The sequence below is a fragment of the Aptenodytes forsteri genome, unplaced genomic scaffold (genome assembly GCF_000699145.1).
Source record: "Aptenodytes forsteri isolate BGI_AS27 unplaced genomic scaffold, ASM69914v1 Scaffold282, whole genome shotgun sequence".
Lineage (NCBI taxonomy): Eukaryota > Metazoa > Chordata > Aves > Sphenisciformes > Spheniscidae > Aptenodytes > Aptenodytes forsteri.
The window spans coordinates 1,028,884-1,056,435 of NW_008794089.1; the positions used below are offsets into that span (position 1 = coordinate 1,028,884).

Below are 27,552 nucleotides of genomic sequence, written 5' to 3' on the forward strand. Positions count from 1 at the left end.
AGCATTCTTTGTGTCACACTCGAGAAATAAATGGTATGGAACTTCACACACAGGAATATGAAATTCTCCTGCAAACATTTGCCAATAACTTACAATCATAGGGAAAAAAAAAAGAACAAAAAGTGTATTAATTGAAATTTTTTTCCTTAAAAAAACCCGCAATAACCATAGTTCAAAAGAGCCACAGAAATTTAAAACATTAGGTCTTAAAAGAGAGGGGTGCAGGCATAATACCTTTTAAGAATCAAGGTTTCTTCTAATGTCAAAAGGGTGGATTTAATCCAAATTTACAGTCTGGAGTCTTAATTGCTGTTGCTGTTAAGTGCATTAACTGAAAATACTGTGATACAAAAAGAGCTAAAATCATTTCAACCATTTTAAGTAATAATTCTACAGAAATTGTGTTCATTAATCTGACTATACATTTTGTCTGTTTGACTACATCCATAAAGAGACAGCTTCAATGTGATTACATTACTATTATTCCTGGTGAGAACTCTGCATTACAATTGTTTGCCCATTTAGGACAGAATATCATTAAGAATACCCTGGGAGAATTTTGCTGGTCTTTGAGGAACTCTCTTTTCATTTTGCATTGTATTCTTTTTAATAAAGAGAGGCAGAAACGTAGTGAAAACAGTAATTGTTCACAGCAAGAGTTAGGGAGAAATCAGTAATAATATTCAGTTATTGCAGCTCTACAGTCCCTGCTAGTGTTCCTGTAAGCAACCATGAATGATTACAGCACGATTTAGCTAAGGTAGCCACTATGGATGATTGATAGGACATTAATCAAAAGATGCATATCAGGCTCAGAATTTGTTCACAAGCTTTCTTCTAATAGCTGATTTCATGTTCACTGAGCTCTATGCCAGTTTGTTCAATTTATTCTTCAGTGTACAAGCCATTCATCAAAGAACACAATGATTTAACACCCCTTTTCCTTTTTAGTGAACAAACATTACTAGTGTAACTACTCTGGTCTGTTCATTAAAAAACATAAAATTACAATGTCATACATGAGGCTAAAACAATGCCTCCTTACTACACCCCAGCATTTTTTGCTCCTATATATACACTGTGAGTTCACCTCATGTACTTCAAACACTAGACGGCACCATCCTCAAGATGCTATCAAATTCACCAAGATCAACAAATGCAACATACAAACAATTTGGATGAAGTACTTTATTTCTCTGTGGGTGGTTAATGCCTAGGACATCTTCACCCATCAGCTGAATCAGTTTAAAAGAAAAAAATAAATGGACTGATTTCATTGGGAGCTCCAAGTATCTAGCACCCTTGGAAATACAGGGGGGTTGGGTTTTTTTTCCTTTCTAGGTGTTTATGCATGCACAACAATACCTAGCTTTGCAAGTCCAGGTTCAAAACTTTGGCAACATTCTTCAGATCGTACATGGTAAAAAGACAAACCTATGATTCAGCCACAAGACATGACCGACCTAAGACCTCAGCTCAGAGATGTAGATCCTGCTCATCACTGCTCTGTGACTACAGTTACATGAGCACCTGCATCTAACATTAATTTTTTAACCTATCCAAAGCAAGAGGACAGGAGATCCCTCTCAAACAGTGCAGGAGGGGCAGGAGGGAACTGCTGTAATCTGAATATATTTTTATCTCAGTAGGAGGTTGTTAAGGTGCCAGTGACCAGAGACTCAGGAAGCTGGATGCTGAAGAGGAACCTTTGGCCCCAAGTAGGAAGTAGACTATAGAAGCCCCAAGATCTATATGTACAACTTGCACTTAATGCAGCTCACTTGTATTTACTGGAGTTTGGCAATATTCTCCACTCAGTCCCTCCAAAGATGGGAAAAGACTGCATGTCAATAGGGCATTTTTGGTCAAGCGTCCTTCCTTCGCATTCTTTATGCCATGTAGAGCAACACAGAAAGTGATGATGCCTCCCCAGTGGCAAAATACCTTTCTAACTAAAGGACAAAAGCAGCTCTGCTTTAACAAATACAGAAGCTAGTTTCACTGGCCTGCAGTGACATGCCTTATACCAGTACAGTGCAAGTGCTTACACATTAAGTAAGTATATTTGCTGTTCCCCTCCCTATATAAATAAAAATGGCTCCCATCACAAGGACAAATTTCACCTCATAGAGATGGCCTCTTTATCTACATCTGCTTTAACACCATATGAGCCTCCAGAAGGAGGATGCTAAGCCAGGCATTGCCAACGTTTGCCCAACTTGCAAGCAAGCAAACTTGCAGGGTACAGCAGAGGAGACAGACTTAATCTTAGCTAGTGGCTCTTACTGGAAAACAATGACACCAGCAGCAGATGCATTAAGACACAGCTGGACAGATATGCTAAGGAAAGGAGGAATCCTTATTTCTTTAGTATCTTTCTTTTGCCCCGTGCTCAGCAGCAAAGGTTGAGTCTGAGGTACTAGGATTTTCCTACGGAGCCTGGCAACCTGCACTTCATTCCCTCCACCTCCAAACTTCAAACATCTCAGACTGAAATGAAAAGGAGATTGTGAGGGAGCAGAGGAATAGCCAGCACAGCTAAGAGGAGTACTCCGAAATGGTGACAACGGTTCAGCCACTAGGGTGATATCTTAAATAGCTCAGATAGCTGCCTTCAAATAATTCTTTCCAGCTGTTTCTAGAAAGCTCTTCATAAGGCAAGATGACCTGGCTGGGTTTAACATCACCTTCATGCAAGATGCTGTCACAGGGCAGCCTGGACGATTTTTCTGATCTGAAAAGATCAGAAGGATCTGAAGAGAACAGAAGGTGGCAGGTCTTTCTCTGCCTTTCAGAAACCATTCAGGCTGCTTGACAATAAAGTTGACGTTGTGGGCCAAAAAGAAGAAAAAGAAATCAAAGCTTACAACGTTGCTGGCACGGAGTGCTCTGTTGGGAAGGGGAGACCTGGATTCCTGCCCCCCTTCCCAAAGTTTTTAATGCACTTTGTTCAATAACTCTTGAATACAGGATGTGTGAAGCACCCCCGTAGCCCAGAGTCCCTCTGCCTTGACTGGCAGCCGTATGCCCTCTTGCTGGCCCCACCAAGCTCACGTTGCTTTCTAGCCAGGAGGCCAGCATCAGCAGGAAGGGTGGGCAGTGGCACCACCTCGCCTTGTGCAGCCGATACAGCTATGTCTGCTTAGAAATGTGCACCAAGATAGCACCAATGTCACTCAGTAACTAAGCTTTATGCCCAGAGGCAGTTAACAAGACCTGAAAGTAATCATCTTGAGAGTCCAGAACTACTAAAACCAACAACCAGGTTTTTCAAAAGTGATGAGTGGTTTCAGAGGCCTCAATTTGCATCAAGTTTTTTTTAAGATACCTTAAAGGGGCTGCATTTCAGACAAGGGGTGCTCAACACTTCCAAATCCGGATGCCAGAAGAATGCAAGATGCCTGCCCCAATCACTCACATTTTCCAAACACCAGTCACTTCCAAAAAGTCTTGGATTCACAGAAGTGTAAGTGAATTATGAATCTTTTCTTCCATCTACCTATGGAGAAATGAAAATCTACACCACTGGAGGGAATCTGATTTGTATTTCTGTTACAGACTTTTTCTTTCAAACAAAGCAGAAAAGGAAAAAAAAAAGATGAATGCATCTAAGACCACTAATAAACTACATGCAGGTTACCTTTTTAGTTGTTGAGTTTTATGGGGGATAAGGGTTAGAAAAAACATGTAATACTTCTGCTTAAGCATTCAATAACTCATATACACTGACAGAAAAGCCCATCAGTGATATCATTTATTTTTCCATACTGTGGGCTTCTGTGTCTGTCTGTCAGTCTGTCTGTCTCTCTCTCTTTCTCTTCTCCTCCTCTGCAAAGTCTCAAACTCCCTTTACCGGAGGTAAAGCAGGGCAGTGAACTACATTGCAATTACATGAGCACATCAAATTTTAAGGAACAGACTTCAAGAAGAAGAAAAACAGACATTATAATCAAAACCAAACTTTGTGGCTACTTTGTGGCTGTCCTACTAACAAGGTCATCCAGTTTCTGGTCACAGCTGCAGAATTTACCGCAAAACAGCTGTGAATTCAAGTCAGGAAAAATTCCTTCTTTCCTATATATTGCATAGGTGTACCTAAGGAGACAGGCTGACACAAAAATGCTGAGGAAATCCCAGTTTTGTGAATACTGTGAGGATAGTTGCATTATATCACGATAGTTTTCTTTTCTTCACAAAAACTATGAAGATACCTTCCTTGTATCACAAAACACATGCAGTTCTGCAAGATCTGATGCATATAAGTCTAGCAAAAGGAACCGAGTGCTTTCCCCTTTCTGGTTCTGCTTTGCAAGGTTTTAGGAAAAGAGCTTTTCAAGCGTGTAAACTAGGGGGCATTCAATGAAAGCCACAGGTGAACAACTTCGATTAAAAAAAGCATTGGTGGATTTCTGGAACAGCTGCCACAAGAGGCAGACAGAGCGAGCAGGTTCATATGGGACTAGACAAGTCCAAAGACAACAGGTCCATGAAGAAATACTAAAAGGAACAAGTGAGGGCACATGCTTTGGGATTGCTAATCTAATGATTATTGATGTTGGGAGAGCACAGAGAGAACAAAAGTCAGAAAGCGGGTGGGTTCATGTGCTTCTTAAATAGCATCCGCTGTTTCCACCATCAGAGACAAACTGTGTGACAAGATAGTATCCAACACCTCTAGTTTGACCCAGTGGGACATTTCTTATGTTTTAAAATCTTTTTTTCTTTTTTAAATTTCAAAAGGATAGATTTCTTTCTTTGGGATATCTTTCTTTATTCATACAGAACCACGCTATGTTTACCATATTAAAGTTTTCTCTCCTATCCTCTATCCTAAATCTTTCCTGCAGCAATTCAAGACCAGCACTTTGTTATTCTACCCAGCAATCATCACTCACCTTCCCCTTCGCAGTCCCCTCCTTTCTTTTCTCTTTTGCATATTTGAAATTATTAATATACCCTCTTCCTGCCCAGTCTTCTCATCTTTAATCTGGACAAACTAGGTCAAGTCTATTCTAACTCATTGGTATAATTTTTCAGACCTCTGTTCATTTTCCCTGCTCTTCCTTGTAGTCCCCTCAACTGCCTAACATCTTTCTTGAAATAAAATGTACAGAACCGGTCACAGTACAGGAACTGTCATAGTGAGATACAATGGCTCCATCTACACCACTGTGCAGGAGAAGGCTTCAGGCCCTTTGGCCTGAGGGGTCTTTGATGTCCGGGCAGTGCACTCACAGCCCAAGTGCTCGCTCCATGAGGGAGGGTGCACCCTACACTGCAAGGGGGCACACGGGCCCTTCCCGACTTGTGGAAAAGCCTTGGCACTCCCAGATCACTCTGTAGCCTCCATCATTTGTTCTTGCCATCAGCGACTGATGCTAGGCAGACCAAATAATCCAAGTCTCTCCAAAAAGGACCCCAGTTCATGAAGGGAAAGGTAATTTGTAGGTGGATTGGCTTCATGTTCAATAAAGCTGACCATCAGGTATTAGGATAGCACCACGACTTCTTCTAGCTCATGCTCAAGTAGGTACAGCTGTCATTACTTTGTCTTACTCTCCCCTAAGAGTTGCATGAAGCCTGTGGGCAAGTGAAACTGAGAAACCAGGGTGCAGAAACCCACTAATAAACGTTGGATGAATACCTGGACTCACTGAATTCAATGGAGTTTTCATCCTTTCCTTGCACCAGGCCAGGACTTCACCTTTAGTTTTTGATTTGGATTTTCAAAGTCCTTATTTATTGTTTAGGAATGTTGCTAAGGGGCAAACAAGCACTTTTCCTGTTTTACAAATGTACCCAGCTACTCTTCAGGAAAGCACCCCTAATAACTCTTAAATACTTCTGAAGAGGGACTGACTTCAGCAAGTCCTTAAATGCTGTCCTAAAACCTGGGACCTACAGACATAACTGAATTAAGTCATAATACAAGTGATAATTAAGTTAACAGTGATGAAATACTGCTTTTCACATGCTCAGATGCTGGTTTTTTTATAAGGAGCATTGTAAGAAACAGCTTCATTCATCCCATGGTAAACTGACATGTAGGAGCCACTGTCCAAAATGCTGGACGTAAGTAAGGGTAGCCAGGAGTTGAGTCACGGGTGCTGAGGGGGTCTGCATAAGCTGACTTCATACACAGAAGTTTCTGTATGTATTTTGATGGAACTATGTATATGTGTAATATGCAGCCAGGAACACTGCATAGTCAGATGTGGAAAGCTGTGGACAGTCAGCAGGACAGACTTGTAGTCTGACCCCAACAGAGATGTAGAAGAGAGAAAGCCAATGAGTTCTCCTTGGACAGGACCTGGAAGAGAAGCAGCAGCCACGAACATCACATAAGAAAACTGTCTCCTGTTGTTTGAGTTGGCGGAAACAGGAATTTGTGTACGTTCTTTGTAAACAAACAGGAGTGAATAAAAAGAAGTTTCCAACTCTGTCATCTGCTTCTCCTCCTGATGGAAACAACCTGCAAGAGTGACTGTTGACAAATTGCTCAGGTCACAGGAGTGACAATGCACTCAGCAACCTCGCAGCCCTGAAGAGATTTGTGAAATTCTTACTGCTTAGATGCAAAATGAAAACAAAATGGCATTAGAGGAAGGGAGACTTTAAAAATGCACTTCTGTTTGGAGCATTTTACCCACAGTATATGTAATGTTTTTAGTAATACAAGAGTTTTGCTTTAAATCCTGTTCTTTTCCCTCTACTTCCTAATTGACAACACTGAGCTTTGAGTAGACAATGCAGACAAGTCATCAGTTGCTTTTACGGCTTGTCACTTAAGTACAGGGGAAAACAATACCAAACTGTGGCTATGAAACCAGACATGTGGCGTGATCTTAAAGGCAGCTATGAGACTTGAAATCCTTTGAAATAATTTCTTAAAACTGACTAGGTTTCACGAATATCCCTCTGCATTTGTAATGTTGACACGTTTCATTAAAAATCACTAACTTAGAGACAAGTCATCTAACCGAATTTGTAAAAAGACATATCCTGCATCTAATGAAGTATAGCACATACTATGCTATTTTTTTCCAGTTTTCATCAGATAATAGTAATCGTTTTACAATTGTATTTAACTCACATACATCGTTGCCTCTTTTTTCACTTTTCTATTACCAGTTTAAAATTAACAAAGTCTGTAGTTTGTACTTTCTCTTCAGCTTACCATATTATCTATTCTGTTTTATCTGCTAGGCTAGGTGAATTTTTTCTTCATGAATACATTGCCATATGCCAGAGTAAAATGGAATAGTTTCACTGAGAGCAACAGAGCCACACTGATTAACCTTATGTGCTCAGACAGCATTGACAGCTTTGTCCTTCTCACTGGGATATTCCTGTTCAGGAATCCTTAGTATCCTAGTTGAAGTTTGTATTAACAGTACCTTGCGTAATTCGTCCGTGCTCCCTCCATGCAAGCTCATGACACTTCTAGCAAACATAATTTTGCATTAAATTCACAGCTAAGCATTTTTGAGTTTCTAAAACTGGTATCATTAATTACATGAAAAGTGGTAATTAATACTTGCTTTTAGGGTCTGAAAATGAAGTAATGAAGTGTTAAACTCCAGCACACTTCTCTTAGCTCCAGAACTTTCTTGGAATTAATAATACGCTGGGTCCAATGACTAAACTCTTCGATTAACACTGAACCAGTCTGGAGCAAGTTGCTTCAGATCGACTTTTCATTACAAGATCTGTGACATACACATTTACAGGCATACATACATAATCACACTTGTATATATGTGTATCTGTACATGTAAATGTGCCTGCAACATGTGCCTGCATAGTCTATATTCTTTACGTTGCTTGACTTCCTACATTATACACTTTCTGAAGGCAGACGTCTTGCCATTCCTGTGTATTTGTGGTGAAAAACATCTACCACTTTCTAATGCAAGATGCAGGTGATCTCCAAAACAATCTCCCTGAATGTCACCATCCTATAATCTATATGAGCTTTCTATAGGAGGCTAGCTGCAGAATTACATTTCAACAGAGCCTGAATTAGATGCAACTTACTGTAATACTGAGGAATTTCATTTTTATTCACTTTGTAGCACTTCTCTGCCATTCACACTTCTTGAAAGAGGGTATGAAATGAAACTATTTATGGCATGATAGAGCATTATATTCCCTTCTTTAGATTAACCATACACAATAGAAGACCACAGAGAATAAAGCCCTGAGCTGCACATACGTGACATGTCTAGTTATAATAGGACCTGTTTCAGTGGGGTTACACCTGGTCTGAATTTGACTCAGTCTGAACTGCAACTAAGCCTTCATTCACAACATATTACACGCAATTAACTAGAGACCTTTTAATGCAAAAAAAGCTTTCACACAAAGTCAGCTTTGCATCTCACTTAGGCAGATCCCAGTAAGAGTGATAATAAAACAGCAAAACACCTGCAATGCTCACGTAATTAACACAGTTTTTATCCTGTACGTCCTATCATAAGGAGCTTCTTGCAAAACATTGCTGAATATATTGTGTTGTACCTGTTCTACCCTAAACATGTCCTTTTTAAGATTCATTTCATTAAGCACCATTTGATTGTGTCCTTTTACACAGATTTAATTACATAAATATACAAACTTAAAACTTACAGTCTAAAACAGAAATCAAAGGTAAGAATTAAGCAGTTGTTTTTTAGTAAAAGTTAGATATAAATTCCCGGTGGGGTCTTCTGTTTTTTTAGTGCAATTGTCAGCCATCTGGGCATGGAGTTGAGCAATGAAAAAATGAAATCTGCATATATGACAAAATTATTTTGAGCAGCATGGTGAAGAGCTAAGAGGTTGTCTTTAGAGCCAAGTATGCTAGATGAATGAGCAATACTGATAGCAAGACGTATATTGATACTGAAGGGGAGCCTGAACTACTCATACACTGGTTCTAAATTAGCTGAGCCAACTCACGAGAAGCACTTGCTTGTCTCAATGCAGAATTCAATGGAGGAATGAAAATTTGATCAATGTGAAACTATGGCAAAAATACGTTAAGACAAATGAAATGGGAAACAGAACACAGAAAATCACGGTGCATTTGAATTGCTGGTCCTCTTCTGGAATATTATTGCATATAGTAGAGGGTGACTGTTTCAGACAGTATCGGCAGAAATGACAATGCAAGAACTCTCTAAAGAGCAGACTGGAAACAACCATTTGCCTCACAAAGAAGATGAATAAGAAGAGACATAGTAAGAATACATAAAATATTGAATAAAGAAGGAAGACTGAGAACATGAGGGCTCTCCCCCAAAACAACCATTTGTTGTTGAAGAAGATGGAAAAGAAGAGACATAGTAAGAATACATAAAATATTGAATAAAGAAGGAAGACTGAGAACATGAGGGCTCCCCATCTTATAACTCTGAGACATTCTGTTAAATTCAAAAACTGGATAATTTAAACCTGATAAAAGGATACTCTTTGCTTTTTTTATACAGCACATAATTAGACTGTTAGACTATCTACTGGAGATACTTTCACTTTTCTCTGTGATAACCTTATACTTTCATTTGTATATCTTAACTCTGTTTTTATTTTTCTCTTTGCTCTTCTCTCCATGTTTGCCAAGGGAATCTGGAGAAATTAATACATGGTCACTTATCTCTAGACATAAAGCAGTTCAGAGAGGAGGGCACTGACTAATTATACAACAAACTCTCTATACAAGGAGCTTATATGAGATGAGGAACTCACTGAGAATCCAATACGTGCTTGCAGAAACACAGACTCTTGTCTTCCTCACTGATATTAATCCATTGCTGCCTAAGCTCACCCTACAAACCTGGCTATCCCTTTCTAGTGCTCTTTGTGAAAGTACTCTTACCACCATTCCCTGATGCTCAGCTTCAGATCAGCCCAGAGCAAAGTGATAGGAGCCAGAACAGCCAGGATCTGGCTGTAATTAACCACTCTATGTTAATTGTGCCTTCCTGTTCTGATGACATCAGGGAAGCAGGGGCAGAGCTGGGGGGGGGCGCGCTGCTGTGCTTTCTCAGTTTCTTTCAAACCTTGGAGGAGATCCCAAAGGGCTCCCACGCTCACATGAAACTGAATTTTAACACGTTATGAGATGGCTAAGGTGTATTCACAGTTACATCTGCCTAGACCCAAAGAAAGTCTCTTGTAGTAGGTGGAACTTCTGACTTAAACACCTTGTAACTGACAGAGAATTGGGCTCATTTTCTGAAAACTGACTTTGTAAATTTGGTATCGCAGCACTGCTAAGGGACTAGAAAAATTCAGAGCTTCTGAATTTCAGATCATATAGAACATGAAGTCCCAACCTCCTGTGTTTATTAAAGACCAGCTAATCTTTTGTAAAGGTTTTGAATCGGTACTCTTAATATCATGGGAAGTGATTACCCCCTCTATACTCACTCTAGGCCATGCTGCCTCTCAAAAAGAAGTGCTACTGAAGAAGTCTAATAAGTGTCACAGGTAGCAGATACAACATTAAGTACATCCTGACAAAAGATTAATAGCAGGGGTGCTGCACTGCAGGACTGAGGCAGGTAACCAAATGAGTAAATGTCACATGAAGGATTATCCTCATTTGATGCTATTTCATAGACCTCCTTTCTGCATAATCTCTCCCAGCTGAGACCTAAACCAGGTGTTTTCAAATGCACAAAGTAGAAGCTCTACCTGGTGTGCTAAAGGAGATCCACTATTAGCTGTCAGCAGGAGTGACATCTTCTTTTCAAGTACACAGCCAGTAGTCAGGATACAGCATTACACTGCCAGCTGACAATGACAAAGCGCCCGCCAAGTCAAGCCCTATCCGGATTGTGCTAAACTATTACTATTTATTATTCGAACTGCAGTAGTACCCATGCCAAGGACCAGAGCCCTTCTGTGCTCGGCTCTGTAAAAACAGAGCGCAAAACGTGGCTCCTTTCATTTGTTTTCATCCTCAACATCCCACAGTGCTCCTATAGAGGGTCCTATGCTGAAAAGCTATGTGAAGCACGGGATGTAATCTTTCAGCCAGAGGATGTACTTTTTTTAGCCAATGCAAAGACCAGTGAGGTCCTGAAGACATTTTCCTAACATAAGTAGCACCTTTGCAAAAACAGGTTAAAAGAGCATTGAGCCTGCAAAATCAAACACACCAGAACTAAACCTGCCCATACCTTCGTGTGTGGACTCAGCTTTTAGTTATAACTAAAAGCTGACTCATCAGCTTTTAGTTATGTGACCACGCAACCCTTTTCCCCCCTGCAGGATTCATAACTCGTTCAGTGCACAAGATGCACAATAGTCTTCAGTGAGAGACCCTCTGGTATTTTTCTTCTCCTTGCCCAGCATATTGCCCATAGGCCTTCCTTCCGTTGTATTTAAACCATCAGTGAATACATAATTACTGATACCCTCCTGAGCTTCTCTACTGTTCTCATCACTGTATAATCTAAGTGCTTCACAAAACATTAGTGCTTTCAACCTCCCTCTGAGGTGAAAGGGAAGGACTCATTTTGCACAGGGACATGAATCACAGAAAGATGAAGGTAAAAAGTGCCACTCATTGTGGTTGCCCAATTTCAGACATGGAGACCAGATCTCCCGGGTTGGTTAACATGACACAGCACATGAAATGTTCAAAACAGCTGTCAGTAGCTTCAAGCCATGGCTGTGAGCAATTCCGCTCCTCTGCAGAATTAAGAGTGGTAGGCTGGGCCTCCAGAAGATAATCTGTATGAGCCTGGTCATCACTTCCGACTAGTTCAGTTTGCCCAGCATCAGGCTGGGATTGTGTTGCAAGAGCAGGGTCCGTGCTCCAGGCAGAAAACTACCTGGTAAGAGGCTCCCTCCTCTTTTACAGCTGCCTGGGACAGGTGAGGCAGGGTCCTGCGGCTCTGACTGATCCAGGGAGGATGTTCAGCCTGTGCACTGAAGCAGGCAGGGGCCCTGCAAAAAAATACTGTGCAGCCCTGAAATTAAAGATGGTATCAAAGCACAATCACAAGAGGGCAGTACCTTCATTCACCTTAATGACTGGCTTCTGCATGCTTTATTTTGCAGCTTTTTCTCTCTTCTAGTGAAATCCTGTGTTATGCTATATAAAAGCATTTTGTCCCAGCTTGCTTAACCTGGACAGTTCCTGGTCTGACTCCTGTCTCCTCTGAAGACCACTTTCTTTTTCACGTTCAGGGAAGGCTGTTATGGCTGGGCAGACAGCTTAGCCTCCACAGGCTTCCCAAGGAGGTACCAGATTAAGCAGAGCTGCAGCTGCAGGGAAAGGTCCTCCCTCCTCTCTGTGGGCCCTGGACTGGAACATGCTGAATGCTTAGTCTATTTAACACACGCTAATAGAAACCTCTTAAGGGCTTATCACTTGGCTGAATGGAAAAATTTCTCAAGAACAGCAAAGATCACATCTATACCATCCAGGCAACATCCCTGGCAAACTGTAGCTTCTCAGTGAATAGGCAGCAAGAGGTCTTTTAGTTTGTACAGAGAAGTCTCTTCTTCCCTAACTTCATTCTGAGAAATTAATAACTTTGCTGATGCTTTTTGGAAATACTCAGCATTAGACAGGTATCTGCCATGAAAAATGCTGCCAAGTGTAAACTATTTGGGCTAAGTTAAACGTGATTGGAAACAAGATCTAAAAGTAGAAGGACTGTGTAATGTTAAGTATAGTTAATGCTACTGATGTTGCCTAAAATACAAATCCTTCCTGTCTTGCAATTCCATCTAGTGGCCTGCTGAACTGTACCATTTTCTTGCAGCAACTCCTATGAGACTTACATGCAAGTTTCCAGAAGCTGGGATTTTTACACTAGGAAAAGTTTTTTCTACACTTTGATCACTGTTGCAGACAGGATATTAAATGGGATGAATCTACGGTTTGATTCAGTACAGCAGTCCTTGTGCTGAATGCATTATTTACAAGACAGTGAGTTGCAATAAATTAAGTTTTACTGATAGTCTTGTTGCTATTTAGTCTTGGAATTTATTAAAGCAATGAAACGTGGCTTGGGTTTAATACCTTATGTCACTGTTTATTTTGGTGTAACTCTTTTACAGACAGGTACACATGGGAGAAGTTAAAGGGCATCAACAGAGGTGAGTTGCAAAGCTGGAAAAAGAGCTAGCACTCTCCCTTGCCCTCCTTTCCGCTGGGAAAAATGGAGAGCTACGTTTCTCACTTTTCACGTTGAACAGGCATCTCTTATCAAAAAGAAAAAAAAAAGATAAATTCAAAATGGTGTGAAAGTTTGGATTATGCATGCCTGGAAAGTATGACCAGGAAGTGCTGAAAGCTTCAGTCAACCATAGGCTGAGTCACACAAGCCTTGCTTTCTTCAGTGTCACCAGTTCACAAGACTCACTGTTCTACTCCTTAGCATCCTTACTCAGTCTCTGCCCATAACTCACTCCAGTTCCACAACTGTGTTCAACAAAACCATTCACCTGACACCGGCTTTGCAGGGGTGGCCCTTAGGTTTGTGATTCTATGTGTCAAAAACATATACCAACCATTTCCAGCTGTGGAGGAAGAGTAAAAGGAGAGAAGACTTACTCCATTGTGGAGACTATGCCAACTTTTATGCACTATTTGCTTTACCAAAGTTACAAGCAATGGAGTAGAAGGTTAGTAATTGAAGTGCCATCCCATCTTAACGACAGTGGGGATAGTACACCTCCACACAGTACACATATTTAACAGACGTGGTCCAAAACTGCTGCCAGCTATTGACATAAATCATATTCCACATTATGGAGCTTTGTAATTGGGACCGTGGTTATACAGATTGCAGAGTTGTATCGCAGAGCTATAATATCATACCTGTGAAATACTATACAGCTATTCAAGTACATCAGAGCTATGAAGCACAACTATTGAAAAGAAGTGCTTAAAAAACCCAACAGCACTTAAGCTAATACCAAATATTTACAGTGCTGTCACTTTCAAAGTTTGGCAGGCTCACGGTTTCTAACACACCAGTTGCATGCCCCATTTTCTCCAAAAGTGCAAATCCCCATAGCCGGTTTTTGAAGTTCTAAGTGTGTCATTTTTGCAGGAGAGGCATGTTTGAGCCTTGCCAAAAATGGGTCTTTTAGATCTCAAGAAATTGCTGTGGGGACTTGTTCCTTTGCCTCATTGCAAATTGAAGGTGGAGGCCGCTTTTAAGCCAGGGACCAGCAGCACTCTTTGTTTGGGTGCCCTAAATGCAAAACCAGTATTTTCTGAGACTTTGGAGAGGTGGGGGAATTTTTTTGGAATACCAAAGGAGCTTTTCTCAGTTAACATATAGCAATGTCACAAATACAAGAATGTTCTGCAGTTGCATCTCCATTTTTTCTGCTGCTTCTCCTCATTTTCTTCCACTTCCTTTTTTTTTGACATTCTTGCTTTTGTTCCCTCTGCCTGTGCCCTATTTGATTCCCTTTCCTGTACAACTTCTGCCCACCTCTTCCCTTGCTACTCTGCTCTTCTGCCTCCAGACCAACTGTTTTCTTGCATATGCACGTGAAGCGGCCAAGTGAAAATCACAGCATTTCTGATGATAGTGGATGATAACATTACTTCCTTGATACAAAAAAAAAGATAATTTAGCCACAGAAAGTCTAATCTTTCAATATATGAACTGAAATATGAAAAAAACTTTGAGATGAATACTGTGAAGTTCTAGCCAAATATTTTAACTGAACAGTACCACACGCCTGTGCTTTACTCTCTGATGATTCTAATGTAGGAACATTTCACTGTCCATTTTATCTATGGCCAGAAGAACCCAAGTGGCTTAAGTCGCAACCTATCCTAGAGCTTATTCTCTGAAAACAGATTCCTGAGCACACATACACACGCTGTTACTGCTGGTCAGATGGAATATTATCTGCACTGGACAATAATATGCCAGAAGGTCCCTTGTGGTTACCTTTCTAAGCAAGAAAAAAAGTATTTTGTACTTTAAATTAAGCTCCCGCAAATATACATTATAGAAACTGCAAAATACACGTATTAACAAAACAAAACAGTTACTTAGAGATGTGAGTACACATTCACATTTGCATATGTGTGTATGACATGGAAAATGAGAATATATAATATAGGTAGAAAATACTATTCTTACCTTATTGCACTTGCAGATAAGTGGCCGTAAGAACCACTGGCTGAGGAACTGCTACGAGAATTATTGAGAATTGTGACCAAGGAATTTGGAGATGTCCGTATCATGGTCTGAAGGTCAAAGCTGTGATCAGATAGGGGGGATATGGACAACGTACGCTTTCGGCTTGGTCTAGCTGACAACCTCGGACTCGGAAACCTGGCGCCTGTTATGTAAACACAAATAATTATCCACCAGGGTACTTAATCGCATTTATTTTTTATCAGTGATGGGTAGAGGGAGTCGCAAGAGACCAACACGCTGTGACAAGCCCACTCTCTCCACTTGTGATCTACTGGCTATGATTGAGGAAAATTAGGAAGAAAAATCTATCTTCCTGTGGCTTACCTCAGGGGAGCTCTGTTTATTAATGTGCAAGCAAAATGATAAATTGCTAAACAAAAGGAAAAGACTTTTATGAGTTATCCCTCTCATTTCTGGTGATTTATGAATCTGATGGCTTCTTAGACATTCACATCATTAATTCAACCACGAGCAATGAGACAGTGGTTCAGATCTGGGCTACCAGCAAACCCAAACCTGCATCACTTTAATACATACAACCAAAGCTAAACTTGTAAAATATAGTGTAGAAATGAAGAGGCAGCGTTTCCTTTGTTGACCGTAATTCTGCCTGGTCCATACTTGATGCAAAACTAAAAATCAGGACTGAAAAAATGCTATAAAAGCCAGCACTATCAGCAGAAGTCAAATTGACATTCACAGCATTAGACTGAGAAGCAGTAGGCTTTATTTGAATTTATCCAGGATCCCATGATATTCTTGAGTTGGGGTGTACAGGGGCCTATGGTTGCCAAATTTCTTTAAAACTAGAGATTAAGCTTTTCAAAGCAGCAAAGAGAAGGCAACCATACAAATACCATTTAAATAAATACATATTACATTTCTAAATTCTCTGTGCTGCTCTGAAAATCTCTACCTCTTCTGATCTATTTTACCATGTCATCCCAACTCTCTGCAGTCCTGACAGAAGATAGATCACTTCAAATTTCTTCCCTTTATTTAATTATTTTCGATCTCGGTTGAGACCGAGAAGGAGAGAATTAGCTTCCCCACTGCGTACTGAACTATTTCCTTTAACAGTACTGCTGCTTCTACCTTTTTAATCCCTTTAACCTGTAGTAAAGGACTGAGTCCTAACGATCCTGACAGCCAGGGTCATGCAGGTCTTGGGTTTGATGCCTACTTTACAGCTACTTCTCCTAGAGTCCCTGACATTCTCTGTAACTTGCTAATAATTCACAGTTGGCCACAAGCCTCCATTATGGGTCTGCTTTTCCTAGTTCTTGCTCATATCTTGGTGCCCAGGACCTTTTTTCAACAGGGTATTTAAGCTTATGTACCTAACGTTAACCAGGGGAAGAGCCCAACCGACTCTCACCTCAAGGACAGAGCTGGATTAGTATCTGCCATTACATTCTCCTTACGCACCTGAGCGGGTTGCCCTTCCTTCTGTGCGTGCTATCCAAGATTTTCGTCTAGTATTAAAAGCTGCCACTTTATTGCTGTTGAGATTGTGTGATCAGATCTCTGTCTATAGTCCTTCTCCTAATCTGTGCTTAGTTTTCCCTCAACCAGCCACACAGGTGTCAATTCTCTTTGGCATCTGGCTAATAGAGAGGTTTTTTTCCTTTATGCTCTGTCTCCGCAATAGGCCTCCGCCCATACCGCTTGTGTCTTTCAGTGAATATTCATGCTCTTGATTTATCATTTAAAACTTAGGCATAGCCATTTACTTCTTCCTAAAGCTACTACACGTTATTTTATGTAATCTGTTTTATCTCCTTTTTATGAGCTTGCTATTGTACTGTGTCTGCTTGATATTTTATTAGTGCTTTGCTTCGTGTCTTTCAAAGGCAGAGATCTTTTATTTGTGTTAAAATAAAAACCAACAATGATCAGCAGCTATAAGAAGCTGCAATGTATTTAATAAGGAAATACAAAATACATGTCATGGTAAAACAAAAACAGTAATACTTTGCACTTACATCTTCCATCCACAACTCTTCTCTGCTGACTTTCAGCCAGCATGAATGGGAACAACTCCTCTGAAGTCAGTAGCGGTAACGTAATTTGCCTCAGCTGAGGATATATTTCAAGTGCTTTATAGGTGGATAAACTCTGTTATTGCGGTTTTACAAGGGAATAGTAAGTACAGGTGTTCCTGGTTAAACAGCAAGTGAAGGGGACAAGGAAGACCTGCTAGATATTGACCAACCAGCAAAATGAGACGTTACTCAAGCACCGCTACCACAGTATCATGTGTTACTACCAGCCATCCTAGTGGTGTGCTATATATGACAGCAACAGTTTGCAGTCATGTGAATATAATTATGAACCCTCTGTTTTCCTCAGACTGAGGGGCACAGCCCTTATCGTGCCAGCAAGAAGGCAGCAGAGATGCTCAGAGGGGACAAGCACATCTCCCTCTCTTTTGATAAGCAAGGCCTAGTTAAATTTCTATACTTACAACTGAGAGTCACCATGTGCTACTGATGGCCATGTATGAACAGTTTCAAATGTGATTTCCAGGAGAAACACTTTCGAAAAATTACTTCTTATGGATCTGAAGTCCAGTTTTGAATCTGTACAACTACAAAGGGATTGCCACTTATTTGAGAAATTCATTACAAGCCTGCTAAACATGGACTGATGGCTACTGATGCTAACTAGAGAGGGGGTGCATAGGTTTGATCAAAAAAGTGGAGCAGTTGTTAAGAATACTAGCACCTGAGCATCTCTCTTTTGAAGCTAGACTGGGCAATAAAAGCAGGACATGACAGTTGTGTTTTCCTGCTTCTGCGATCAGACACCATTTATTTTCCATGCCACAACCGCCCAAGTGGACTCGTCTGTACTCCAGCCCACATCTCAGAGAGGACTGAGCAAGCATTACCGACAACTGTTTGAAGCTCTTATGATCTTGGAGGGAAGCATGGTTACCCTCGACAGATCACATAAGAGGGTAATTTATACTCCCTGCAGTGCCCTGAGGATTCTCAAAAACTGCAATGTCTTCTCTCCTCCTCCTTCCTGCTCTTTCTGGACTGAGCCTATCTCCTTTACCCCTTGCCTAAGTCATGCTACGGCTCTTGTAAGAGGCCCCTCTCTGCCCACCACTCATTAACCCCCCGCCCTTGCCTGCCAGCTGCTGCCAGGGCATCCCTGTCCCCGCTCTGTGGGGGACGCACCAGATCTACAGCCAGTGATGGAGGCAGACGCTCCTTCCAGCTGTGAGGGGTAGAGCCCAGGCTTCAGCCACACCACACAGCAGTCTCGGGCTTCCTCTTCTCCTCCAGGCAGCGCCTGTTTCAGGCCCCACCTAGATCTGGGCATGCAGCAGTCCCCTCCATCTACCTGGGACGGGAACAACCTCCTAAGGGGCAACAGTCTCCTGCAAAAGAAATACTTCTGCTTCACAGCAGGAGCCAACGGCTGAGGCTGGGGAAGAGCTCTACAGAGTCTGACCACAGGAGAGGGGGATTCGCCTCAAGGGAGGCCACGACTTTCAAAATTGAAAATACAATTAAATGGAATTACTGTTTTTTCAGATCTTCATGGTTTAATTAGGTTTCACATGCCTCAAAAGTCTTAAGCATGAGCTGACCACTCATTACACTGCAGGACACTTGCTAAACCATTCACTTAGCATAACATCAGTCTTAGTTAGTATGTTACTATAAAAAGGAATAGGTCACAATTTGTCAGTGCCTCTGAATACTAAACCAAACTTTTCAGCCTTGCCCAGGCATTTATTTTAAACACAAACACTTCAATATTTATTTAGCAATTTGAGATGTTCATCTGCTCACAGTATTCTCCCACCGAAGCATTACATCCCCCACTCAATAATGCTTTAAAACAAAAAAATGCAGGAGCACTGATTCACTAAAAACCCATTTACCTCTGTGCAAGTGCTGAAAAAAAACCATCGGCTTTGGCAAAGCATGCAAATGCAAGCTGACAGTGAAGATTTGTTTAGGAATGTCACCTTTTTGGAGTAGACGTTATAGTAATAAAAAAATCAGTAGTTGATAGTAAAGACTTCAGTGTGCCAACAGAAAATCCAGCAGGTGTCAGAAGGAAAGATCTCATTCCTGGGGTGGAGATCAATTCTAAAATAACAGATATCTATCTCCATCATAAATTTCAAAAATTGAATATGCCATCCAGCAAATTTGCCCATGAATTTGATTTCTGAGTTGAAGTTTTTAGCATTGCTTAATCATTTATAAGGCAATCTTCAGACATGTATCATTTATTCCATCCCTTTAAATCAAACTTCATCAAACCTTTTTTATTTCATCCCTTTAAATCAAACTTCTTTGAACCTGTCTCAGGCACTAGTTTTTGCTGAAGGCTGTGAATGTGGGAAGTTTGATTTTTTTTTTTTACATTAAAGATTTTCTTCTTTCTTTTTTTTCCTACTGGTTTCTGCTCACAGATATGTAAACTTTGTTTTCACTTCATGAAAGTTTGTCATAAATTTTGTCTTAGTTTTCAAAATGGTAAATCTGTCATCAGTATGAGAGGAAAAGGAATGGCTTTGCTACTCCACCCTCATTCTCTAACTGTGCCTGAAAATCAGAAATCAAACCCAGCCCAAAGCTTCTTACATTGGCTTAACTCTTCAGGCTGGCCAAATTCTTTACGTCAATTGGGTTGCTATCAGTGTCTCTAATGCCAAAAGGGGTCAATGATGAATACCTTTGAAAAAGAAAAACCTCCCATTCTGAGTGAGCATAGGCAAAAGTTAATCGGAGTGAGGATATTAATACTCTCAGGGTGAATCTAGAAACCTCAGGGAGCATGCTTGCCTTCCACTGAACACCATTTAAAAGCAGAGTAAAACATATTCCCCAAATGAAAAATGCAGATATCAAACCCAAAAGGCTGTGATTTTTGGAATTATTTAAGTGCTTAAAACACAGTTTTGACATACAGTATCTTTACAGCCACAAGAAGGAATTTCAGTTGTTGCTACTATGGTACTGTCAATACCTTCTCCATCTATTTATTCCCCTCCTAGTTACTTTGATAAGTAATCAAAGTTACTTTGTGATTTAAGTTATACTTAAAGGTAGCACATCTGACCCTTTGAGATCAAGCAAGAAGATGGGAAGACTTGGTCAGGGATTCTGGCCACCAAAACTGTAGAAAAGCTTTATAGCAGCAAAGAAAATTCTGGTCCACTTTTGATGCCATACAGGACAGGATGAGGAAAAATGACAATCAAGCATACACAACCTTGGCCTTATTCTTCCACAATATATTAGATAGTTCATGGACAGTGAAGTTCACAGCTTCAAGAAGTTTACTGCTCTTTAGGCAAGATTTAACTTTCTGATTCATATCATCCCCATTTTGAAATCAGTTTTCCAGCACCACAGAGCAAAACAAAAGGCCTAAAACTGCACAAACAGTATGTAACATGCTGGTGTTGGAATTATTGTTATTACTTGTACTACTGGAGAGGGTAGAGATGCCAAATTACTGTGCTAGATACTGTATAAACACAAAATTAGGAGACAGACTTGCTTCACAAAAGAACAACAATGTCTTGCTTATATCTATTTGGTTGTTGTGTAGAATAAATGAGCAGCAGCCTTTGAGTGAGTTGAGTCAACTTGCTCTGAATTTGATAGCGGGTAATGAGGGAAACTACCGATCTCTCTTCTGTTTCCTTTGACAAGACTGGGCAAAGGTGAAAGAGTACTTTTAAGATCACCATACAAACCCTTAAGAAGAAAGATCCAAACAAATGGCATTGCTTTGCATTGATCACTGTACTTTGTTATTAAATGCAAACATGGGCATTCTTATTGGTTTTTTTTTTTTTAAAGTCTTAATATCGGCTTCCTGCTAATTGTTTTGTTCTCGTTTCTAATCTAAAATTCTGACAAAGAAGAAAGGGGTTTTCTTTAGCATGATGAATGATAGGACATTCAGATTCCTACTTAATGACAATTAATTTACTGTATACCCATGCAAGTTAAGATAGTTTTAATTAGTTTTTACAAAGTAAAAGGGTAACTTCATACTCTATTTAGATAAAAGCAGCTATTGCCTGACTAAACATATTCTCATCAAATACAGAAGGTGAGCTGAGTGACCTTACTAGGATTCACTCTTATTTTAATTCTCTATTTACTGTTTAAAAATAACCCATTTGCATAATACTGCTACACATTTTTTGTCTTTAACTCTGAAATAATCCCTAATTGAAAAGTTGCTGCTATAATGAATCTCAAATGTGTGATCTTAATTTTTAAAAACAAACACAAAACAAATTAAAGAGCGCATTTCAAATATATCATAGGTAAAGTCAGTCACAGCAAATATCCTTATTAGAGTTAGTGTTTAGGTACCTTTTATGAATGGGCTGAAATTATGGGCAAAGGTCAAAACATTTTCCCTTAAGTAAGAAGTGATAAGATTCTTGGGATGCAAAAGCTGTAATTCTATGTAGATTACAGCATATACAATCTCTACTAACACATGAAAATCCTTTGTCCAAATGCCATTATTTGTATGAGTACTGCAACGTCTTCTGTTTTTCTTAAGTTTTCTGACATACATCTAGGTATCTATCTTCCTATAGACTGAATAGACCCATTCAATCAAGTCTGCATCCAAGTATGTGGTTTGGTACTGCTACCTACATGCATTCAGAAACTCTCTCCCAATAGGAACCAAAAACATTGAAAGTATAAAATATCCCTGCTCATTGAGTGGGGGTTGGACTAGATGACCTTTAAAGGTCCCTTCCAACCCAAACTATTCTATGATTCTGTGATTCCTTCACTTCAATGAAGTCATGTCCATTCATACTAGCTGGGGATTTGTCCTTGCAACTCGAACACAGCAGCAGATTTACATTACCTGAACCATGCATAACAGAGTTTCCATTCTGCAAGATATTATTAATATGCATCAAATGCATTAGCAGCATACCTCATCTCTCCCTATTCCTCTCAAAATCCAAATCAGGAAGCATCATATTCTTAAGCTTTCAAGCACTGAAGCCTGCACATTAATTTCTGGTTTAAGTCCAGACTACTTGTGTGGGTTTATTATGTTTCTGAAGTGGGTTCAAGGTATGTTACATTACTGTAAAATCACTATGCACGCTACCAGTGCAGTGAAACTGGTAACAGAAGCTGAATTAAAAAATCCTTCACTATCAAGGTAACAGAATGAAAATAGTTTCCCTGCCCAGTTCCACAACTATGTGGCTTGCCTGATTCTTGTAAAAATTGTTGGTCAGTGAACTACTTCACACTCCCAGGCATGTGTTCTGCAGGGGTAGCTATCTATATTCCCATGCGTTCCAGAGGTGAACCTCCCGAATCCCACACTCCTTGAGATCAGCAGCTATGGCATGCAGCCAACAGCAGGCAAGAAGAAACTGCATGCTAACAAAGATTTTAAAAAGGTGTGGGACAACAAGGTGGTCTAATGCTATTGTATTTCTCTGTACTACCAAGCAAGAGTCAACAGTAACCACCTTTTCTTGTCACGACCTTTTATTTCCCTTGTTGGAAGGAACCGAGTACATCCCAAAAGGCATGTGAGCATCTTATGACTAGAGGGGGGTGCTCTGCATAATCCCTTCTGGCTGATCAAAAGCAGCAGTAGTGAGCAGTTTGGAATGGGGAGCTCTCTTTTCCTCCTTCACCAGAGAAAGGGAGACAGATTAGAGGTCTGAAAGATGCTGAAGTGGGTAAAGAAGGCTCTTAATATTAGGGAAAACTAAGTCAGGATCCTTGAGAATTCAGCAAACTGCTTCACCTTAGAAGAGGTCTCAAAGTCTATCGGTCTATGATACACAACTTGTAAGCATGGCTACCACTCTCTAAAAAGGAGGAGAACATGCTCTCCTAATGGAAAAACAGATGTAGAACTTTTAGTAACAGAGAGCTCATCAGGGAAATACTCACCCTAACGATGAAAGTGAGTTACTGATTGTGACTGGAAAAGGACATTTTCTAAAAGCACTCAAGCCCTGCTGGAAATAAAATTTGTAACCTGTTTTCAGGAGCAGTCCTGTTCCTCTCCCTACTTACTTTCAAAGTTTACTTTCAGACCTGACGTAACCCATGTACATTTGGCAATCAATGTTTTGGGCCTCCAGCCTCATGAGGAGGCTTATGTTGACTTCCACTTCTCTATCTGCATGGAGGCCTTTTGGGTCAGACCAGGAACAACCCACGTAGTTCCCTTTGCAGGACTGTCTGTATTTCTAGAAAATGTCACTTACTATCCATGGCGTGAAGATATTCCATATGAAGAGCACCGGCTCCAGCAGTGGCAGCTGAAGGAATGATGTCTGCATACGGGCTGCGCTGGCCTGTCAACAGAGCCATCTGATGATAATATTCAGCTGGACTGACGCCAGCATGTGGAGCTAGAAACACAACATAAAAAGCACCGTTAATGACGTAAGATAAACGAGAAGGAAAGTTTCATCACATTGCTGGTTTCTCTGGCTATTAAAACAGCTTGTTTATTTTTTAATGTAATGCAACATCTGCAGTATGCCACCACCGGTCAATATATTTCAACCAATGATACTGCAAAGACACCGTTCAAAAAACAGCAAGGCATAAAATACTAATGAGCTAGGTGATCTCATTTTTTTAATATTTATTATTAAGTGACTCAAAAAGTGACAGGCTGACAGCAGTGGAACCCAGTATGATTTATTTAGTGACATAAAAAAGCAGGAAAACCTTCCTGGAGCTTTACTCCCATTTACCTCATCCCTGGCCCAAAGGACTCTGTCTCTAAGGTAACAACGCGGCTGAACTTCCATAAGCATTCAAGTTTCTGGAGTCTCTGCTTAGAGGACCAGAAGATTTTCACTCAGTGTCAGTTTGTGTGTAAGTTTAGGAGTAAACAAGGACAAAGCATGTTTTCAGGACAAATACCAGTTGTCCATGAACAACGCATGGGCAGTTTTTTTGGAAGACAGACTGAAATCAATGAATACGGCCATGCCATCCTTCAAAGTTCATATATAAGTGTACTTGACATACGAGTATGTTTGCAGAGTCAAAACCACGGACCGGATAGGCTCTACATCCTGTCAGTGAGCTTATGAGTGATGCAGTCCTCTGATAATGACTTATATTAGCCTTTCTCTCCTGTAAAAATAATATGCGAGCTTTCTCTTCTCCTGCAGTTTTCAAGCATGCCATCAACTAATGGGCAACTCTGGACAAACACAAAAATCCACATAATTTTAATATCATCTCATCTTAGCAGGCTTCAGATGCTACAGTGAGTAGAGGGTCATTTCATAGGCTTGTGTGAGAAGTACTCATAAAATAAGCTGGGCTCCATCTCTTTGATCCTGACTCTGACCTGCTATGTGACCTGAGATGAGCAGCCTTCCTCTCTGCTCTCTACTTGTCCCACTTGCAAAAAAGTTAAAATTTCCTTACACTCTGCTCTCCAGAAGATCATACGTAAGTTTGCCTAAAACACTTCAGGATCCTTAGGTTAATGGGTTACACCCCAACAGATTATTTTTATGTTCTTTCATATTATTTAATGAGATTTTTCTTTGATCCCAGCAACTGACTCTTGAATGGAAACAAAATTTTAAGCTGAAATTCTTTGAATTACCACCTTAACCTGAATATTGTTACTTACACAGTATTACTAAAAAGGATAATTTATGTTTACATTAGAGAATCAATCCTAAACACAAACCTTAGAAGCAAAGAGTCAACATTTACACTAAAAGGAGGTAAACATGGCATTGGAGTTTGGAGAAAAGTTTATTCAGCAAGGGCATTTCTAAAGTGTATAATCTGTCTTTATTTTTACCAAAGAAAATGGAAGAATGTGCTTTTGATGTTACAATGTTAAATAGAACCAATTTCAGGAAAGGTTCACAAAAATAAAAGTACATCAAACAGGAACAGGAATGGCATGAAAAATGAGCTGAGATAAATTAAAGGTTGTTGGTATTTTTTCCAAATTACAAATTGATTTCTCAATTAAATATAAACTACTTCAGCCACCGCCACTTTCTGTGAAATGGCAAGAAAAATATCCAGACCAAATTTTAAAAGAGGAGTAACTCACACTGAATCACTGATTTTAAAAGTTTTACAGTAGTAGGCAACCACCATATCTTTCCAGACACACTTAAAATACTTCCTGAGCTTTCTGACATAAGTGTCTGGGTTAACTAACAATAACATTGGCTGCAAACTTTAAAATGAACTGCTGCAGAAAACACAGTGAGCACATAATTGCATTACTAAATATTCCATATGCTGAGAAATGCTCTGGTGCTCTTTAAAGATCATTCCTTACTACCTTCTTCAAACATAAAAAATTAGCCTACTAAATGATGTATTGCATGAAGGGTAAATGAAGGGTAAATGGGAAGGCCTGCAGCCCTGAATTTTCTCCTGTTTATTCCTGGGTAGCTTCAGCTTTGCCCCTGCTTTTTTTTTTACAAGGGGAGGCATTTGCTTCTGCATTGTGGGCACTGCTGAGCTTCGTTTGAGCACTCTGCTCTACACACAACAACTCAGTCCTGACCCCTGCCACAAACCCTCTGTGTTACTCAGAGGAGTCCTCGGCCACCCCCGGCCCACTGATTCTGCTGGGTAAGGTGAAGTGACAAGACAGAAGACACTCTACCATTACTGCTGCTGTGGTAGTCATTAATTACAGCTGGCAAGACTTGTAGTGAACATGAAACTGCTCTTCGTTATGTTCCAGATTGTTTTGGCTCTTGGCCATCCCCAGATCTGTGAGTCGACAGACTGAGCCCAATAGCACACTGACCTAATTATCTAACTGGCCTAAAGCAATCAGGGTAGCAAGAGAAATCTTGCTATAACTTCAGAAGAACAGTAACAACTTAGAAGTTTTCATAGTTTAAATGCTATACAACTTAAGCCACGGTGTCCATTATGTTATTAGCACATTATGTGCATGTACCCCTTTAAATCACAGGGGTTTTTTATTTGCATTCTAGTAGTGCCCGAGCCATGACTTAGACTATCTGATCCCAGGAACCTACACCTGAAAAAAGCATTTCATTGTATGTCTGACTGATCACACAACAAACTATGGATTCCAGAGAACAAGTTTAACAGCTTTTCAATAAGCATGTTGTTTTACTGAAATATCTCCAATGCCTCAATCAAGTTACTGTATTTTCATGAGGTGCTGCACAACACCTGGGCTGCGGTAACTGATCAAAGATGAGCTGTGAGCCTAGAGGAAACATAAACTAAGATGCATTTGTTCAAAACCCAAAGAAATAAGCTTAAGCTAATAAGTTTAGCTTGTACTTATGAAAGGTTAAGGTTGTGCATACAGTCAGCGATCAAAGTTCAGGGGATGAGCGTTATGACAGAGCGTACTCAACGGCGTTGTCCACACCTGAGTGTCTCATGCTGTCTGAAAGCCCCTGGGTATCCAAAGCACCTACATGAGGCTGGCCGGTATGAGACAGGCCTTAGAGGAGAAAACTGCCTTTCTGAGGTGGCAGCTGGAGTCGAGGCAAGGTATTTCACAGACCTGAACTGACACCAAACACCTACGCTGTAAACAGATGAATCTTAGCACCATCGTAGTTATGACAGAGCTCCAGACTCAGCTGGTAACATGCAAGTGTCTGTATTTGGGTGAATTGAATAGTTCTCTGAGGCTCCACTGACTGCACTACCTAGATCTCACTGGACTATAATGGCAAAACAGCACACCAAGATCACAGATTTCTATACTGTAGAGACCTAAATTTAGGTGCCAAAATCTGGAACCAAATTCTACCCTGAGACACCCTAGAGTTTCAGAGAGATTACCACTGGCCTGGTGAATATGGCAAAGCACATCTAGGAGATCTCTGCCTTTCTGGAGTGTCAGCTGGGTGTCGGGTCAGGTACCACTATGTGCCTACATATATGCAAGTGAATTCAGCGTTGTGTACCTGAGACCAAGAACATACACAGGTAAATGTCATATGGTTGTGTGATAGGTGGTTTCCTTCCCTCCTTTCTTTGTATGTGCAACTGGAGCATACCTTAAGCATAAATGAAATTTTGCAGGAATGTGATCTGAAGATTACTGAAGGAAAGACAGTAAAGTGTTCTGCATATTAGCTTTTGTGAAAAGCCCAAATATACATTGCAAGAGTTTTCCCAATTTATGCCATTACGCTATAGCTCTATCATGTTTATCCTATATGAAAAGCTCCAAAGCTCCCTGAGTCAAAACATGTATTTCTAAGCATTCAAATTGTTCCTTCAAAATATTTCTTTTCAGTGTTTTGGCTAAAATAAAAAAGGTAGAATTAGCAAGGATTCATACAACATCCAAAGTGCTGCTAGGAAAGCCCTGTGTGCATGCCATATAC

At 40.3% G+C, this 27,552-nt stretch overlaps 1 protein-coding gene across 3 annotated transcripts in view; it reads right to left on the minus strand.

Annotated features, from left to right (window-relative positions):
* The window catches only part of GLI3 (GLI family zinc finger 3), a 195,946-nt gene that overhangs the window by 40,976 nt on the left and 127,418 nt on the right, over positions 1 to 27,552 (minus strand). For all 3 annotated transcript variants that reach the window (XM_009274817.1, XM_009274832.2, XM_009274825.2), the window contains 2 exons: positions 23,428 to 23,574; positions 15,111 to 15,312 (listed from right to left, as the gene is read on the minus strand). In XM_009274817.1, the coding sequence (XP_009273092.1) occupies positions 15,111 to 15,312; positions 23,428 to 23,574 (349 nt within the window). The remainder of the gene's footprint in view (positions 1 to 15,110; positions 15,313 to 23,427; positions 23,575 to 27,552) is intronic.